Source organism: Aulostomus chinensis, chromosome 17 (assembly GCF_037954235.1).
Source record: "Aulostomus chinensis isolate RoL2024-O1b breed Wild chromosome 17, RoL_Achi_v1.0, whole genome shotgun sequence".
NCBI lineage: Eukaryota > Metazoa > Chordata > Actinopteri > Syngnathiformes > Aulostomidae > Aulostomus > Aulostomus chinensis.
In genome coordinates, this window is record NC_141336.1 from 10,643,884 (window position 1) to 10,661,435 (window position 17,552).

The window sequence follows — 17,552 nt, forward strand, 5'->3', positions numbered from 1 at the left end:
TCTGGAACGTCATGGTGGTGATAGCTCACGTTCTCTCGATGAGTACTTCGCCACAGTTCAAATTAAACACGACCACGCTGCATTGTATTGTATTGTGATGCATTTTGGTCCTTTACCCCGCAGACGTCTCCGCTGGGCCTCCCAATGTATCACGTATATTTAGGTCGGAGACACATCTCCCAGCATTTTTTCCTAACTTACTGACTTTTCAATCGATCTATAAACTGTTTTTTTCCCCCCATTCTTTTTGGTATACAGATTTGAGACTATAAATTTAGACAATTGGTTAAATCAAAAAGGGAATGTTATTTGTTTTTTGTTAGTAGTTTTGTTTTCAATGCGTCTCTATAGGCCATCGATCCTGCTTGTTTTGTCCTGAATAGTTGCTAGGAAGCCAACCAGTCCTGAGTGACTATTCTTTGTTTTCTTCATCATAAGACTTGGATTTCATGATGGAGGAACAAGTATCAGGAGGTTCACATCAGATTAGGAACATGAATGAAGTCATAATGAATATTACATTATGTATTAAGCATAACGTTCATTATCAGCAGAAGTCATGGTATTGTGAATGATTTCCATTGAAGGACACCCATGTTTTACTTCACCTGATTTGAATAAAATATGTGACTAAAAATTATATTCTGCATACTTATTTATTTTCTTTTGCATCTGGACAGATGATGAAAGGTAAAATTAGCCATTATGTGCTGTGTATTTGGCTTATCTTTTGTTAGACACATTAAGATGTTTTAAAATTTAAAATGTGCAAATCTGTCATAAAAATTTAAGCAAATTTATGAACTGTTAAAATACCAGTGTAATACAAAAACATTAGTGATATTTTAAGATTAATTTGTAGATACTGCCACTTGCTTGGGTCAGTTACCCTTACATATAAATTAATATTTGTAACAAAAAAAGCATTATTTCGCACGTGTACTACAGATTTCCTAACTTGATTGAACTTGCACTTAAACATCTTGGGCAAAAAAAGAGAACAACTATGAATGAATTGATTTTAATATTTTATAGAAGAAAACATTCTTACAGTCTTTATCTCATACAAGGCTATGAAAACATGGGTAAAATATTTAAGTATTTTATATCATTATAAAATCTGTCAATATCAATTAAAAATGGAAAAACAACAAAAATACCTACTTAAATTGAACCTTTTTTTATAAAAAAATGTACATTTCATTATTCAGAATTAAATATAAAATATGATCAGGCTAAAAAAAATACAGAAAACTCAAATGGTTTGTTGTTGTTATTAGAAAAGAAGAAACAAAACTAAATCCAATCTTGTCCATGACTTCATGTGTCAGGCTCAAAGGCACCGTTCGTCTGGCCAGTGGGTCTCTTTGGCAGAGGTCTGTCTCTGGATGTGAATCTCCTCCTGCTGCGAGTTGACCCCGAAGCGTCAGGATCTGTTAACACAGCCTGAGATGGCTGTGCTGGCTTTTTCACTTTCTTTTTCCTTCTTGCTCTGTGGGAGGATCATATTTCAAAGTCAGCATTAAACACACAGCAGGTTTGTTTCAGATTTTTAATAAAGTTTTGTCATGTGCATAAGAAGGATGCTACAAAGACCCTGGACAATGGTTACCGCTGCCTTTATCTGGTGTTCTATGCAGCAGCACATACATACATTCACCCAGGCATATTCACAACCACCTGCTGAATGCATGAACAAAAAAAACAACAAAACACGAGTCATCAGCCACCAGCTTAACTGCATTTACATCCTGCAGGTGGATCAAAGTCAAAGGCTGGAAAGTTTCCATTCAGAAAAAAAAAAAAAATCATCCTTGTATATGAGTTGAACTGCATGTGAGTGCAGGACGATGGAGTCAGGAGGGTGTGAGGGTACCACCAGTTACTTACTTGGCATCAGTCAACTCCGGGTCAGTGTCAGAAAGGGTCGGCTCTGAAAGAAACCTAAGTTCCCCAGAAGAACTAATTGCTGCAGATACCTTGGAAAGGTGAGGAAAAGAGGAAAAATGAAGATACCACACCGAGCAGATGGACCCTCATCCCGAGCCACTCCCCTCCCAAAACCTTCAAGCTTCACCGGCTTTAGAAAAGAACAGCGGTGCATGATTTAAAACCAAAATATCTGTGAATCATCCTGTGAGAATATTTCCATGGATTACAAGTTTTTTGGTGATAAAATTTGGATCAATAATTTGATTCAGATTGCATCATCTGTTTCTCATCTTTGATTCTAGAGATGGTGTGATGTTATAGACTCGACGATAGTGAAGCACGAAGAGAATAGATGATGTGACCCTGCAGTTTAAAAAAAAAGTCAGCAAATTGGCTGGTTGTGTCAGCGTGAGTAATTACTGATGCTGTCTCAAAAATTGGTTCCGAAATGCGACCATTTGGCTGCAGCGCAGAACTCTGCATAAAGGAGCATCTTTGCTTGTTGACATAGGGTGGGTGTACTGTTTACTTCTGCTGCTTCTGTGCAATGACAGCACATACCTCAATCATGGCAAACTCAGCTTAACCCAATGGAAAAAAAGAAGCCTTTTTGGGGGGGGGTAATGTTGCGTGGAACTGTCCCAAAATTGTATCTTTTTTTTTTCCCCCAGGTCCATGCTACAACCCTCCACCCAATTTGGTGAAGGTCAGCTCTGTATCTTTTGCTTAATATATGACCTCCTTGGCCAGTATTGTGATTATTGGTTGAAACAACTACAAGTGTTTTCACTTGTTTATTTATTTTTCTTCTTCTGTCTCTACTGTAGCAGACACAAATTTGCACCACCAATGGACTAATACCCTCGGGTGAGAGAAAACAAGCAATTTTTAAACCTTTAACACAAGGAATCTGACACAGATTTGGGGTGGAGCAGACACAGAGAGAGAGAAGCACAACAGACAAAGGAACCAAGAGCCCTCCACCTTCATCTTCATTAAGATCTGTGATAGACGGAGTACAGATGAGAGTGGGTCATTCAATCTGCTCACCCTTGTTGGCGTTGACCTGTCAATCGTTCCCTCAGACAAGACTGTGTGTACCTCTGCAGACTGAGTCACTTCATCGCCAGAATCTTCTACAAGAATAAAAGCAACTGTCAGGAAAAATGTATAACTTTATGCAGAAGGCGTCTTGAACAAGTAAATATTATCCACTGACTCTGATCTGCTACGTAAGAGGCAAGGAAGTATCCCTGCTGCCCGTTGGCCAGACGTCCAAACCACCAGTTTTCATTGTCTTTATACAGCACATGGATGACATCACCACGCTGAATTGTAAGTTCATCGGAACGATTAGCTTTGTAGTCATAGAGTGAGACAACCTAGACGGGCAAGAAGAAGTGAATTATTAGGAGATGAAGTTCAGATCAGTAATACTCTTTTCCCACTGCACATACGTTTTTGACTTGTTTGACATCATGAATGCAGCCAACACACCAGAAAACAGAGTTAACAACAATATGAAGCAGCTTGGAAGGCAGTGATGGTATTTCAGAGGTTCCTTTTTTATAATTTGCTGTTTTTAAAACCCAACGATGATTGAATGTTATTTGAGCATCAGACAGGGTGAATTTGTGATTGACAACTAAAGTTATAGGTGGAGTCAGCAAGCTTTCATTGCTCCCATTGTATTCTGGATGATGCTGATGGTAGATCCCTGCCTACTTGTTCTGTATGGGTCCAAGATATGAAGAAGATGTCCATTACAGCAGACATAAATTACCATGTTGAGCCTTTTTTTTTTTTTTTTTTTTTTTTTTAAATCAATGCTGAATGAGGGGAGAGATAATTAACATCTGTGTCTACTGCAGGGTCTTGAGACTGAATTCCAGTTCAATCCTTTCCGATTGTAGATAAAAGCCAGCTATTAGCAGGTTTGCTGGGCAGTGGGAATTGTGAAAGGGTCATGACAGTGTGAATACTTACGGTTTGTTGAACATGAGCAGAGTGCGTTTCCAAATGGATACCTGAGGAAATGTGATCAGGAATAGTCTGAAGAAAGGAAAAGAATAGTTAAACCCTGTAGAAGTGCTGGAATATCCGAGCAGCAGGTGATTGCTTGATAGATATGATATTGTTAGTCTGGTTAAGATTAGATTAACAAAAGAAAAGGTAGAACATGATTCACTTAAGAGAGTAAACAGTCATAAAACAGCCCTACTGTCTGTAGTCTGAAAGATGAGGCTCCTTTCATACGCTGACCAACTGGACTGAACCCACCTGAAAATACAAGAAAAACAATAAGAACCACAAACACGATAAACACCTTGGATTGTAATAAAATCTAGTTCTTACGTACGGACACAAGTAAAAATGACAAGCGGCCCATCTGCGTCTCTGTGGATGGTATACATGATTCAACACTCCCTAAACCATAATGCTGGTAGCTGCGGGTCAGGATACAAAATTTTCTACTACTTTGTGCAGCAATAATCTTTGAAAATATTTGACCTCAAAGGGCAGTACAGCCTTTCAATGGTTAAAGACACATAAGAATGTGATCAAGTGCACATGCCCACTCACAGCTCTGGGTGCTGAAGGCTGCCTGGGGGATAAGCTGCTCCGCCAGAGAACCAGACAGCTGCAGCTTGGAGTGTGGCGACAGGAGAGACGGAGGTGGTAACGACTCGTTTAATCTGGTCTGTAAACATAAAAATAAAGGGCTTTGAGCTGAACAGAAATATGGCAGTCATTTTAGGGTGACTTTGTATCATATAAAAAATGAAGCAGAAAGAATGGAAACATTAAACTAATACAATGCAGTATCTGGGTAAAGTGCAGCATAAATTAATGAACGTAAAGAGAAGTTTGTTTATATTCTTACTGTGCCACCATCGGACAGCAAGCTCCTGCTTGTGTGACTTATGCCCAGTTTTTCTGGAAAGTACAAACAACAAAGACAAAGGGCCTTATTTAAGTGGCCTGTGGCACAAGCCTGATGGTGCTGGGTGTGCGCTGTGCATTCAGGCATGCTCTGCCTCATGTTGCATTTAGAGTGTGTGGTATCAGAATGCAGACCATGGTGCATCGTGCAAAGAGGCAGTCATTAGACACCTAATAATTCATAGTTGCGTTTTGGGCCTATCATTAAACAATCCAATCAGACTGCCTTGTGTCAGTGCCTTTAAAGCCCAGGTTGTGCCGGTTCCTGCCATGTTGCGAGATCAATGGTGCATGTATTCCATCTCGGGAGAAGTACATGCTACTCATCCAAAGGAACAGACCTTCTTGTAAGCCAGGTGAAGTTATCTTGTGTTTATATAAGGGAGAAGCAGGCATCCACCAAAATCATCGGAGGTGAAGGAGGCCTGGGAGGAGGTTCGGCAGCCAATGTTTCCACATTTTCATGCATCAAAAGAACCACATTGCAACGCTGTGCATCTGCTCGTCTGATTGATGCATCCTTTAAATAGCACGTCACGTTCACATGTAACACCACTGACCAAAGACCAGCTTCCTCTTGGTCTTTAGCGCAAATGTTTTCTGGTGTCACAAAATGGCAATTTGCCCTGTCTTGAAACTAGCAATTTGGCTTGCACTTGACCGAGCACCAGCTTGCGCCACGCTTAAAGTAGGGCCAAATTGTTTTTCATATAAATAAACAGAAACAACTGTTGCACACACAGTTAAGTGCAGATGTAAGGCAGCACAGCACAAATGATACAAACCATCTGAAATACCTGAAGATCGCCGATGTGTCTCCTAAGAGTGAATGGAAAAGAGAAAGATTAGGATTATCTAATTTACAATCATCTTATTTCAAAGTACCATATTTTCCGCACTATAAGGCGCACCTAAAAGCCTTTCATTTTCTCAAAAACCGACAGTGTACCTTATAATCCGATGCGCCTTATATATGGATCAATATTGGTTAATTATGGCTACCGTAGTCAGGGGGCATCGCCAAAGTAACAGCGGTAAAAACGGTAAAGGGGAATCCCAGTCCCACACCACTTGTGTGTGTATAAAGACCCCAAAATGGCACCTTTCAAGAGACACGCTTACGATGCAGAGTTCAAACTCAAGGCTATCAGTCACGCAGCTACCGGTACGTACTGTACCGTATTGTGAATGCACTTGTTTTGGGAGTGAACGGAGTTGTCAGAACATTGGTTTGTATTCTATTAATAAAGTTTGACTGACTGACTTATCTGACTGTTTTGTTGACATTCCCTTTAGCTCCATTTAGTAGATGCATAACGCAACCCCAGCCACTACAGTAGTTTCTATTCTATGCGCCTTATAATGAGGTGTGCCATATATGAAAACAGTTTTAAAATAGGCCATTCATTGAAGGTGTGCCTTATAATCCGATGCGCCTTATAGTGCGGAAAATACGATTTATTTCAAAGAAGTGAAGGATGAGTATTTACAAGAACTGAATCCAGTTTCTCTTTGACCGACTGCATTCTTAACGCAAGTCTTGTTGCTTGGACAAACTGATCCGCTGCTGACGAAGCCCTGGTGTCCTGAAACACTGGTGGGTCAGGTGTGTTCCTGACAGTTTTGGTGCCTGCTGAGGCTGATTTTAGATTGAGTGCCTCCAGCTGTGAAGCTGTGTGAGGAAAGCAGGACATGGTTAAAATTCAGCGTGTATTTCATTTCAGTGACGGTTATCACCATTGAATGAGACTAATGGGTGAAATAACTGGAATAACAAGCTATTCTATTCACAGTTTTTGACAGACTTAAGGGCTGGTCGATAGAAAAACACGTCAGGATACTGACCTTTGCGGTCAAACAGGTAAATATGTACAGGCTGGCTCTGGCCAAAAGCACAGAAAGCTACCATGTTCTCATGAGGGTGGAAGGAGATGCTGTGTAGAGAAGTGCTGTAACAAAGCTCTGAATAAACTGCCACTTGGTCACCTGGGAAGACAGCAACAGAGCTTTATGCAGGATAATGTAAAACATGACTTTTATCAGAGGGGAAAAATATGATCCTCACCAGTTTCAGTGTTCCAAACGTAGGCCATTCCATCCTCACTACCAGAAAAGATGAAGCTCCCACATGGTGTGAAAGTGCTATAGATCCTGTCCCTGTAGTTTGTGGCTCCAGTGTACTTCTTCACAGCTAAACTGAGAGGGGCAGATAAATGGTAGAGGGCATATAAATATACAACAAAATATGAATAAAAATATATTTAATAAATCCTCAGGAATTGTTACAAACAAGTATTCTGTTTACATGTGTTATTTGAGTGGATTTTGTTGATATTCAGAAGACTGAATGAACTAAAAGCCTGTCTTATTAATCCTGACAAGTAATAATATCTAGGACAGATTTTGTGTCCCAAGCTCACAGGACATTGACGATTGAAAAATAAAAGAAATACTACAAAATTTATTTCAGAGTTAAAAAAAAAAAAAAAATCACAATATAAGAAACAGCAATTATTCAAGAAATATAGTGTGTCTTACATCTCCAGTGTAGTAATAGCATCTGGTAATGCTTTATAGTCATGTCATCTGACCTCAGGACTTTAAATCAAAGACACTGCTTTGTTTGTACATTACAGGTTCTTCTCTTTTGTATGTTTTTTAAAATGTAGAATTTGTAACACTAATTACAGACTATTTTTGTTGTTGTTTATGTCTCATTTACATTCTCAAATCCATCATTCTAAGGACGCTGTCTTTTGCGTGGATGAGCAGGCACCGCCCGTTTGGATGGAGCTGCAGCATGTTGATGGGGACACCGTTAAGGTCACGCTCTGCTATTTTCTGTGAAGACACAACATGGATTTAAAATGTCAATGAGGTTGCACAAGCAAAAGAAGAATATCAAAATAAGTACCTCCACTCAGACCACAAATTATAATCTATATACAGAACACAGTATGGCATCTACAGGTAAATCAAACAATTCACACAGCTGATCCTGTACCTCCTGTATACACCAGCGATGACATGGCTGTTGGGGCTTTCTGTCATTTACTGAAGTCTTCCATACAATGATTTGACCCATGTTGTCTGCAGAGAACATTCTCTTTCCTACAGTCAACACAAGAAAGAAGTAAATAACAACCAGTCAAGATTCATATTCAATGCATAAAGCACCACATGACAGTTAAGATTCTTCATCATCCAGGTCAAGGTGGACAGGGACAGGTAGTGATGAAGGCCACCTCCTCTGCTCAGGGAGGGACACTTCAGTTTAATGTGGATGGCTTCTTGAACTCTACAACCATCTGTCTTCTCTGGTCAAGATTTGTACCTCACTGCCATCAAAGGATGTCCCTTCTCAATCAGATATAAGTGGAAAGCAGAGTCTTCAACCTAAGTGTTGACTCTCCTGTGCCCTTCCATCCATTTGTGTAGTAGTTTTTTTTTGTTTCCCAAATGTAAAGATTAGTGTAATTCTGGCTGCACTGGACTGCATAAACTATAGTGGCTGTCTCATGTCTGAGTGTTTTATCCTTTGGGTGGAAGCTTCTGCCTCAGAGTGTTACTTGGTTTGAAGCAAACTGGGATGTGGTGTTTGTTGAGGATCCTCCCGAGATTCTCAGACACTCCTGCCACATGAGGAATGAAAATGTTGTTCCTTTTTCTTCCCCCTCTGTCCATGTGATTATGTTCCCAGCCCACTGATTAAGGGTTCTGTTAACTCCCAATGTGTACTTCAGGTGTGGTGAGAGCCAAACAGCAACTATCGATCTGATTGATCAGTAACTGCTTAACTAACAGTACATGTATAGGCTGGACTGAAACATTCTACGATGAACATTTTATCTGAGACATGAAATCTCAAATTGATCTACAACTTGACATACTTCAGTCTTACACGGACATGCAAGAGATCCCTCTATTTTCATACTGTTCAACTAAGTAATTCTTTATGTAACATTCCTCATGACCTCAATAAGAGATTAACTCATAGAGATTAAAATTCTTGTGTGGAGTCAAAGGAAACTGGACTTGTTTCAGATTTCTTCAAGACATTTTGCCTCTCATCCATGAGGCTTCTTTAAGAGACAATTGAATAAAAAGTGAAACATCTTCAAGAAAACTTAATTGCAGTTGTCTACAACACAGCACTTCAGAGTAACCATGACCTGGAGGACTGAGAACATTCACTGAAAAGAAAAACTACAATGTTATTGGGGGGGTCATTTTGTGAGGATTGTTGGTGGCTGTGGACTTACTTCAGCATACAATGAATGAGGGGTACATTCTCACCCTTTTCCACCCTGACTTCTGCCAGTCCTTCAAAGGGTGGTGTTCAAGGGTTTCTGAACCTTGGTTCTGTCTATGCAATCTGGCTTGTATTCTCACCAGTTTTGTGCTGAAACACTTAGTCATTGATGCAGGGTAGTGTACAGTACACAAGAGAAGTCAACTGCCTAAAAGAACTATCAACACTTACGTACATACCAAGCAGGGCTCCATTTGGGGGTTTAGAACTGAATATTTTTTGGTTAGAAAGCTCAAACTAATGTTTTGTAAAGGTAAAGAAACCTCTTTACCATTCCTGGGAAAAGCCTACCCAAGCTGTACTAGTCACAGACTGACAGTTTATCAACAGGATAAGAGGGTTTACAAGGTCACTTCAGGGTCAACCTGGGTTTTGCTGTTCTAAAGAGGTGGTTCACTTTTTATATCAACTCAGTAACTTACACTGCAGAACGAACCTGCTCCAGAGCAGGGTAAGAGGTAAGATGAGGTCAAAACACTGACCAATCATGGATAATATCATCACCATTCCAAGATGATCCCAGTGATTGCAGTCTGCAGTTTGTGGGACGGTCTCTCAGGAGTTTGAAAGACAAAACCCAGCACCACTTATCCTGATAGTTTGTCGGGGTTAATAAATCCATTTAACTTGAAGATACCCCGAAATACGCTAAACTAGCTTCATAGAACAGACCCCAGGGCTAACACAAATACAAACAAAAAGACACAACATTGTAAAATACAGTACCTTCAGAATCAAAACAAACTGTATTGATGAAACTGCTGTGACCCTCAAACTCCTGCAGCAACTGGCCATTCACTTCATCAACATCAATCCTCCACACTCGTACAAGACTGTCATAGCCCCCTGTCACCACCAGATTCTGGGCTGTGGGGTGGTACTGAGCACAGTACACAAACGAAGGATGAGGGAGAACTTTCTGGGCGGTTCCCTTGAGGTTCTCAACATTCCACTCTCTGGAAGATAAAGAACATTTTAATTGTGCCAAATAGTTTATACAAATTAGTTATGTGGAATTTATTTGTTGAGCCATGCAATCGCTACTGGCAAGAAGAGACTTAGGCCTGAAACATTAGGTCACCAAAATGTTCAGTGGGCAAAAGACTAGTCAGAGCTGAGGACTCCCCCTAGAGGTTCTACAAAGAACCACTGCTGCAGCTAGCCAAGCAGATACATCTCATACATTATTTGATTCACGCCTTATAAGTTATAATAACCATTTAATTGCTGTTATTTTTCTCGTATTTGGTTTGTGTTGTTTTTCTCTCCTCAGGTACTTCAAGCCTCACCTCTTATCACCTGTGACTACTTAACATACAGGTGTAAGATGCCTTTAAAAAGCCTGGATAGAGCCCTCAACTCTCTCTTTAAAGCATGATGTCATTTAGTAGAAAAAAAAGACAGCTGGCTTTGAGTGCAAGTCAGTCATTGTTCTCTAAGTAGAACTAGAAGTAGATCATTAGCAGAGATTTGTGTCTCAGAATTACAGTAGAGGTGATTTAGAGAGATTCAAGCTACGACTTGTTACCCAGCGCAAGGCTAGCAGTGAAACAGGAAGTGCCCTGACAGTCAGCAAATCACTGAGTAGGCAGAGCAGCCACTGTTTTCATTTGGTAGTTAATAATCTAAAATATCTGGCAGCAACTTCATTGAAGACTGGTGTTTCAACACTCGGTGTGTTTTTATCAGAGTTAACGAGTAGCTCCTGCTACTTTGGACCCTATCTCTTAAGTTTCCTCTCTACAAAACTGCCCCACTCTGAGAACACTTAACTTTTTCCAGTTACTTGATGAGAAGCTTACCTGACGGTTCCATCAGAGGAGGCGGATAAAAGAGTCTGATCATCTCTGGACCAGCAGAGATCATAGACAATTTTGAAATGGCCATTGAAGGCAGCCAAAACCTTGCCAGAGGGGATCTCATACACTGAAACAGGTAAATATTATTATTTATACAGTGTATTTTTTTTTTTTTTTACTTTTCATAGATACAGGGAAGTCTGATGGGGCAATCCCAAATCTTTTTAACTCCTGTGCACAAACTGCAAATTAATCAGTGGGAGATTTCTAGTGGAGGATTTTTTTCCCATGAGATGTTGCTTACCAACAACAGGGAAAGCATCTCTGTCGGCACAAGCAGCAGCTAGTAATGTCCCAGCATGAGAGAAACGGACTGTGAAACTGCCCATCTGACCACCACGAAATGCCAGCATGGGCTTGTTGGGTATCCGACAGACCTTTAACAGAAAAGATTTGTGGGTCAAAAGCCTGAGCAAATAATACATTATGCACACCCTGTGAATTGTGTGCTGATGCAATGAATCCTATCTAAACCCTGTCAAGGTAACTCTACCAACCTGTCCAGGCAACCTGCTCCATCTCAACACTGGTGGCTTGGTATCCAGAGGCTGTGTCACACTTCTTTTGGTGACTTCATCCTGCAGTTCACTGTAAGATGTACTGCCTCGCTCCTCCTGCAGAGCCATCATGGAACGAATACTGGGGTCCACCTTGAGAATGAGCAGACACAAGACTGAATCTACAACTGGTGAGATTTGAACATCATTACGAACAAGGACAAAAAAACATACGTGCTCAGGGAGTTTGATGCCTTTGACTGTCACATAAAGGGTGGAAGCATATTTCTTTCTGGGGTACTTTCTCCACCACTCCACCACCTCAATTGTTTTAGGTTGCCTTTTTGCCCGCTGTGGAGGGTAGAAAAGCTGGAGGCGAAGTTTACTGTCGATGTTCAGAACAGCATTTGCACCTACAAGCTGAAGAATGCAGGGAAAGACATTAACCTCTGAACTTAATTCCTATTTGGGTGATAGTTCCAGGCCAAATCTAGAGACTACCTTGAGGAATCCCCAAGCAATCTTCCTGAAACCTTGTTCGTGCTTGTCAACATCAATTTGAGCTCTTGCTTCTCTCATACTTAGAAAATCAAGGATCTTTACAAAACATTGAAATGAAAACAATTAGTAGAATTGTCTGCAAAGTTGAACATGTCTAGATGAAATATTTCTTACTTCAAAGAAGAGAATGACTCTGGGGCTTTCAGAATTTTGTTGGAGAAAATAGCTGAAACGTTCGTTAAAGATGACCTGCTCTTGCCATTCTGGAATGATGGATTTGTTCTTCTTGAAGTCAAAAGGCTGAGTCATGATAGGCAGAATGTGATCCACATTGTCTTGCTCATAAAATGAGGACACTGGGCGATGGCTGTAAAAAAGACGCAATGACATAATCATATATGCCATGCTAGTTATCACAATATACTGGCCCTCAGTTATCAATCACGTGCAGAAAACAGAGCAGATCTGAGTGTAGAAGTCATCTTATGATTTATGAAACCAGTTGAACTACTTGCAAGTCACAGAAAACCAATAATCAAATGTTGATAAATGCTGCTGGAAACAATTGTCATATAAATATCACACCACTGCTCTCTGTTTAGAGGATTTGCCTCTAAACTCTATGACATTGAGAACTATAATCTGGTTTAGAGGAACTTCTCTCACCTGGAAATTAAAACCTTCACAAAGATGTAACAATCATTTCTATTTGACCAACTCAGCTGTCCTTGTGAATCCCACGCCGGGTTACAATATTTAATTCACTGATTTAGAGATGGGGACTGTAGTCTGGGCCTTGGTCTCAAGTTGCACTTTAATTTGCACTCACTGCTTAAGACTTGACTTGCACTCAGAGTTTGGGGCTGATAAACAGTCTTCTTAGTGCAGTGACATGAAGAGACTATTTGACCAGCTGAAGGGAGTGCATGGCCTCAGAGATGAAGCACTATCAAAACCACAAGACCTGCCATTCACATGTATTTGTCACAACATCAGAACTTCACGCAAAGAACAAACAAAAGAACTGCTGTACACAACATTTATCATGTTAAAATAAAGGCTGGCCCCTGAGAACTTATCAATTAGTCACTTGGTATCATAAATGCTTCCTTTGCTTCCTGCTAGCTTTAAGGTGTGTGATGTTGACTTGTTTCTGTTGGTGTTTGCTCCATTTTTTTTAAGGATTATTGTTACCCTGTATGCCCATGATGATTGTAATTCATCCACATTCCCAAGCCATCAACAGCTGGCTAACATTAAATGAAGACAAAGACATAATAGGATACTTGACAAGCATAACTATAAAATGCAGTGACAGGTGTGACAAAAGAGGGACATGTCAGACCTGACTTGGACTAAAGATGAAATTCAGACTTAACTTTGACTTCCAAAAAACAATTTCAAACCATCTCTGGATTGACGATGCTCATCATTGATAGTCTGAGGGATGTGGGACAACACTTGAATAAAGTGGTGGAGGAAACACAGAGCCACCATTGTGCGAATTAGAACATCAAATGCCAGCCTGTCTTCTGCAATATTGTGCAAAACCCCACAAACATGATGCAAAATTCCCCTCAAAATATCCAAGACAGCCGTCTGCCCTCCGTTGTGACTCATATGTGAGCACACTGTGGAACCTGCAAGGTCTGTCATAGTAACAAATTTGTTGAATGATAAATTGAGAAAGGAATGTGATAAATAATATCTTTGTCAATTTAGCATGCTACCCTCTAAGGTCATGCAGCTGACTTGATAACTTGTGAACATACAAGATCGTATCCCTATCCAAAATGATAAAAGTCCAGCTTTGTGAGGTAAAGTTCATAATTTTTTTGTGGTACTTTTCTTTCAAACATAAGGGCTGTTTTGATTGATTACAGGGTTTACCAGCTTCTGTTGCCCAACAGCAGCATGGTGGTGCAGTGGTTAGAACTGTCGCCTCACAGCAAGGAGGTTTCTTTCTGTGTGGAGTTTGCATGTTTTCCCTGTGTCTGCGTGGGTTCTCTCCAGGTACTAAGACATGTAAGAGGGAACTAGGCTAATTGGATATTCTAAATTGACCGTAGGTGTGAATGTGAATGGTTGTCTGTCTATATGTGCTGGCCCTGCGTTGGACTAGCGACCCGTCCAGGGTGAACCCTGTCTCTCGCCCGAAGTCTGCTGGGATAGGCTCCAGCCCCCCCATGATCATTAATAGGATAACTGGTAGAAAATGGATGGATGTTGCCCAACAGGTATCAAAACAAAACAGATGTAAAAGCAATTCTGCATTATACACAAAACTGAAGTAATGCTGTCTGTTTGCATCAATTCTCACCTGTCTTCTTTCTTCACATACTGGCCAGTGATATCATCAACCACATGGATCTTCACCATCGGGTGGGAGATGCGAGGGTCAGTCTTGAGGTGATCTGTTCTGTGTACGTGAACTCCCAGTACAAGACTGTCATCAAATAATTGTCTTGGGGGTGTTACTGCCTGAGTTTCGTTCTCTTCTTTGACAACTGAATACAGGAAAATTACATTATTCACATTATATTCTATGGAATTTAGGTAAATTATTTACAAAGATAAAATAGCATCTATTGACCTTGTTTTTTCTTCTTCTTTTTCTTCTTTCCCTTTGATTCTGTTTCTTTGTCCACCTCCACATCCTGATCGGTGCCTTCATCTTGATCCCTGATGGAGTGAAAAGAATTTAATTTTATTTACACACCCTAAAAGCAGGAGCTGTCTCACAAACTTTATGATGCATACACACCCGACATCTGACTCTGTGAAAACAGACTTCAGCTTCTTCTTTTTCTTCTTCCCCAAATCATTGTTCAGTGCAACACTCAGGGAGGCCTCTTCTGTCTTGCTTTGTGTCTGCGTCGATGTCCTCTCCTCCTCTTGTGCAATCTGCTGCTGGTATTCATGCAGCAGTTTGTCCTCTGCATTGTCCACCTGGCTATCTGTTTTGGCCTTTGTGTCTCCTTTGCCTTTTGCTTTTTTTATTTTCTGTTTCAGTTCTTTTCTGTCATTAACATCATCTGAATCCAAAGCAGTCTCAGACTTGGAAGTGCAGGTAGTGTCCTCTGGTGCAGGAATGGAGGGAAGCGCCCTCTTACTCTTTCTCTTGCCTTTTGATGTTTGACTCTCCTCCTGATTTTTACTGTTATTGATATTAATCTTTTCTGCTAGTTCTCTCTCTCTCCTTTTGTTCTTGGTAAAGCGAGGACTGGTCTGTTCCTGCTGATAGGTGTTCTGGAGGATCGTTTGATTGTCCTCTGTGTCCTTCTCAAGATTGAGGTTCTTTTTCAGGGTCTGAAGCTACAAGGACAGTGCAGTAATGTAAGTGTCTTTGTTGTTATTGCTCTCGTAGAAAATTTCAACAATTAATTAAGAGTTTAAATGACATAGAGGAAGGACAAAGGTAAATACTAAGGTGTGATCATAAATGTACTCTACTTTAATCAGCTGTATTCTGAAGCTTTTACATAACATCTGAAGAGCAAATGAGACAACTTACCACAATGGTCTCTTTGGCTTCTGGCTTTTTCTTTTTTAACTTTTTCCCCTCTGAATCGGTGTATTTCTTAAACACCCCATTGAATCGTTCTCGGGTTCTGGGTTTCACCTGGTCCTCACTCTCACCTGTGAAAATGTTCGAGTTGAACAAGAGGGTAAAGTTAAAGGACTATGATGAGATAAGGTTATATAATATTGTCAAAATATGTATGCGATAGAAATGTTTCATGATAGTAAACATTATTGATCATTTGTAATGTAAATCGTAAATACTGTAACGCTTTAAAATAATGGACATTAAATAATGGTAACTTAATGCTCAATCAGACACAAATTGTGAATAAGCATTTCTTAAGCATAATTAATAACTTATTTATACTCTTTACAAAGTGGGGCTCTTCACGCATCTAGTATTTCTATCCATCTTTGCTGTAACTCATTAACATGCAACAATTACTAAATGATGACTAGAAACATTACACAATGTTAACGAACAATTAACTTAGAATGAACTAACCATTATTAATGTACATTTATTGTAAAGTGTTACAAACATAATTCGAGGAATTAAAAATCAATCAATTTAACAAATTTATTTCATAGTCAGAATTAAAACCCTGTGGTACAAGTGAGTGGAGGTAGACTTTTACTATTTACTCACTTTACACTCTTTCTATTTTATCACAAATCTACGGTGCAACGGAAAAAGCCAACTTTTAAAGGATTAACTGTTAGCGGGTCTCCTACAGCGTGATCTAGAATTAAATGCTGTTAATAGTTCAAGTGTATGGATAATTATATATCCTTGCACATTACTGCACAGTATTACACATTTTCTGGCATGGTTGTTAAAAATTATATTCTATAAGTAACTAATTATACTCTTTTTTATTATTTTTCAATCGACACTCATGAATCTTTGTAATCCTCAACTGCTTGTTTCGACAAATGCTTAGTTTAGCACGAGTTATACAAAGTTAAAAAAAAAAAAAGCTGACAATAGGTCTGATTCCACCATATAATACTGAAACGGGCTACTTCCCAGCATGAGTAGTATTTATTTATCACGTTGGGATGTGTTGGGTAGGACAGGCGAAAACTCACCCGCAGGCATGTCCCTGGTTCAGAAGTGACTCATCCACGCAAGGGAGCTTATTCTACAAATACAATACAAATAACATCGTTATTCTTGCTATCTTTAACTTGATATCTGCTGGATTTATGCTTCTTAAAAGGATACATGTACAAATTGTGTTTTCAGAGGAATTTACCGGGCTTAAGATAAAACACTCTGTAAGCTAGCTGGTCAGAAGTAAATATTAGCTTTGTTAATTAGCCACCTACGTGCTAACGTTGGCTAATTTAACAGCATTATTTTTACTTGCGAAGATAATCATTTTGTTTCGGGTTCTTGAACAAACAGCACGAGTCTCTGACACAAACCAGTCACGTCGTTGATGTATTTACACGCTCGCTGGCAGCTAACTGAAGGTAGATTCTTCTAGCTAACTGGCCGTGATAGTGCTACGGCAGCAGCTGACCGCGACGCTGCGACCGTTTCCCAGTCAACAAGGGGTGAAGTAAAGGCGGAGTTTGATGTGACGTATATCCATGACGTAGAGAACCGACAGCAGATCTAGCAATTGCCACGGTGACGTTTATTGAAGGCACCCATTATAATAAAAACATGAAAGAGATAAGAAAGTGTTTGCATTACATGTCCTATAATTCAAAGCTTTTATTTGACACTTTAAAAGGCATTACATGCCATAGAAAAAAACTTTATAAAAAAAACGTAATTGGACACCTCATATAGGTAATTTACACTCTATTCTTTTACTGTGTTTTTAATAGTGACTCAGAAGCCTCACTATTGCAAGTGGAAACATGTATGATTAAAACGGAAGATAAATCATGGCGGATAGTATACAAAATACAAGAAGACAATAATTACCAAAAAATAAAAATAATGAATGCAGATAAAGAATTAAAGAA

At 39.7% G+C, this 17,552-nt stretch overlaps 1 protein-coding gene across 5 annotated transcripts; it reads right to left on the reverse strand.

Moving 5' to 3' along the window:
- Window positions 1-1,005: 1,005 nt before the first annotated feature.
- On the reverse strand, window positions 1,006-17,144 carry ahi1 (Abelson helper integration site 1). 5 transcript variants are annotated; one of them, XM_086181582.1, is made up of 27 exons: window positions 17,001-17,144; window positions 16,662-16,714; window positions 15,559-15,683; window positions 14,809-15,359; window positions 14,638-14,726; window positions 14,365-14,551; window positions 12,219-12,411; window positions 12,045-12,140; window positions 11,778-11,963; window positions 11,544-11,696; window positions 11,291-11,423; window positions 10,990-11,113; window positions 9,914-10,143; window positions 7,880-7,986; window positions 7,598-7,716; window positions 6,941-7,071; window positions 6,721-6,861; window positions 6,366-6,547; window positions 5,673-5,694; window positions 4,817-4,869; window positions 4,516-4,633; window positions 4,154-4,212; window positions 3,919-3,984; window positions 3,152-3,314; window positions 2,983-3,068; window positions 1,891-1,979; window positions 1,006-1,492 (listed from the first exon to the last, which is right to left on the reverse strand). In XM_086181582.1, exons 2-27 carry the CDS (start codon window positions 16,669-16,671, stop codon window positions 1,321-1,323), a joined length of 3,585 nt encoding a protein of 1,194 aa, XP_086037708.1. In that variant the 5' UTR covers window positions 16,672-16,714; window positions 17,001-17,144; the 3' UTR covers window positions 1,006-1,320. The 5 variants fall into 5 exon arrangements, with proteins under 5 accessions (XP_086037708.1, XP_086037704.1, XP_086037707.1 ...); XM_086181578.1 differs by having other exon boundaries at window positions 5,661-5,694; XM_086181581.1 differs by having other exon boundaries at window positions 5,661-5,694; window positions 16,902-17,121.
- Window positions 17,145-17,552: the final 408 nt, after the last annotated feature.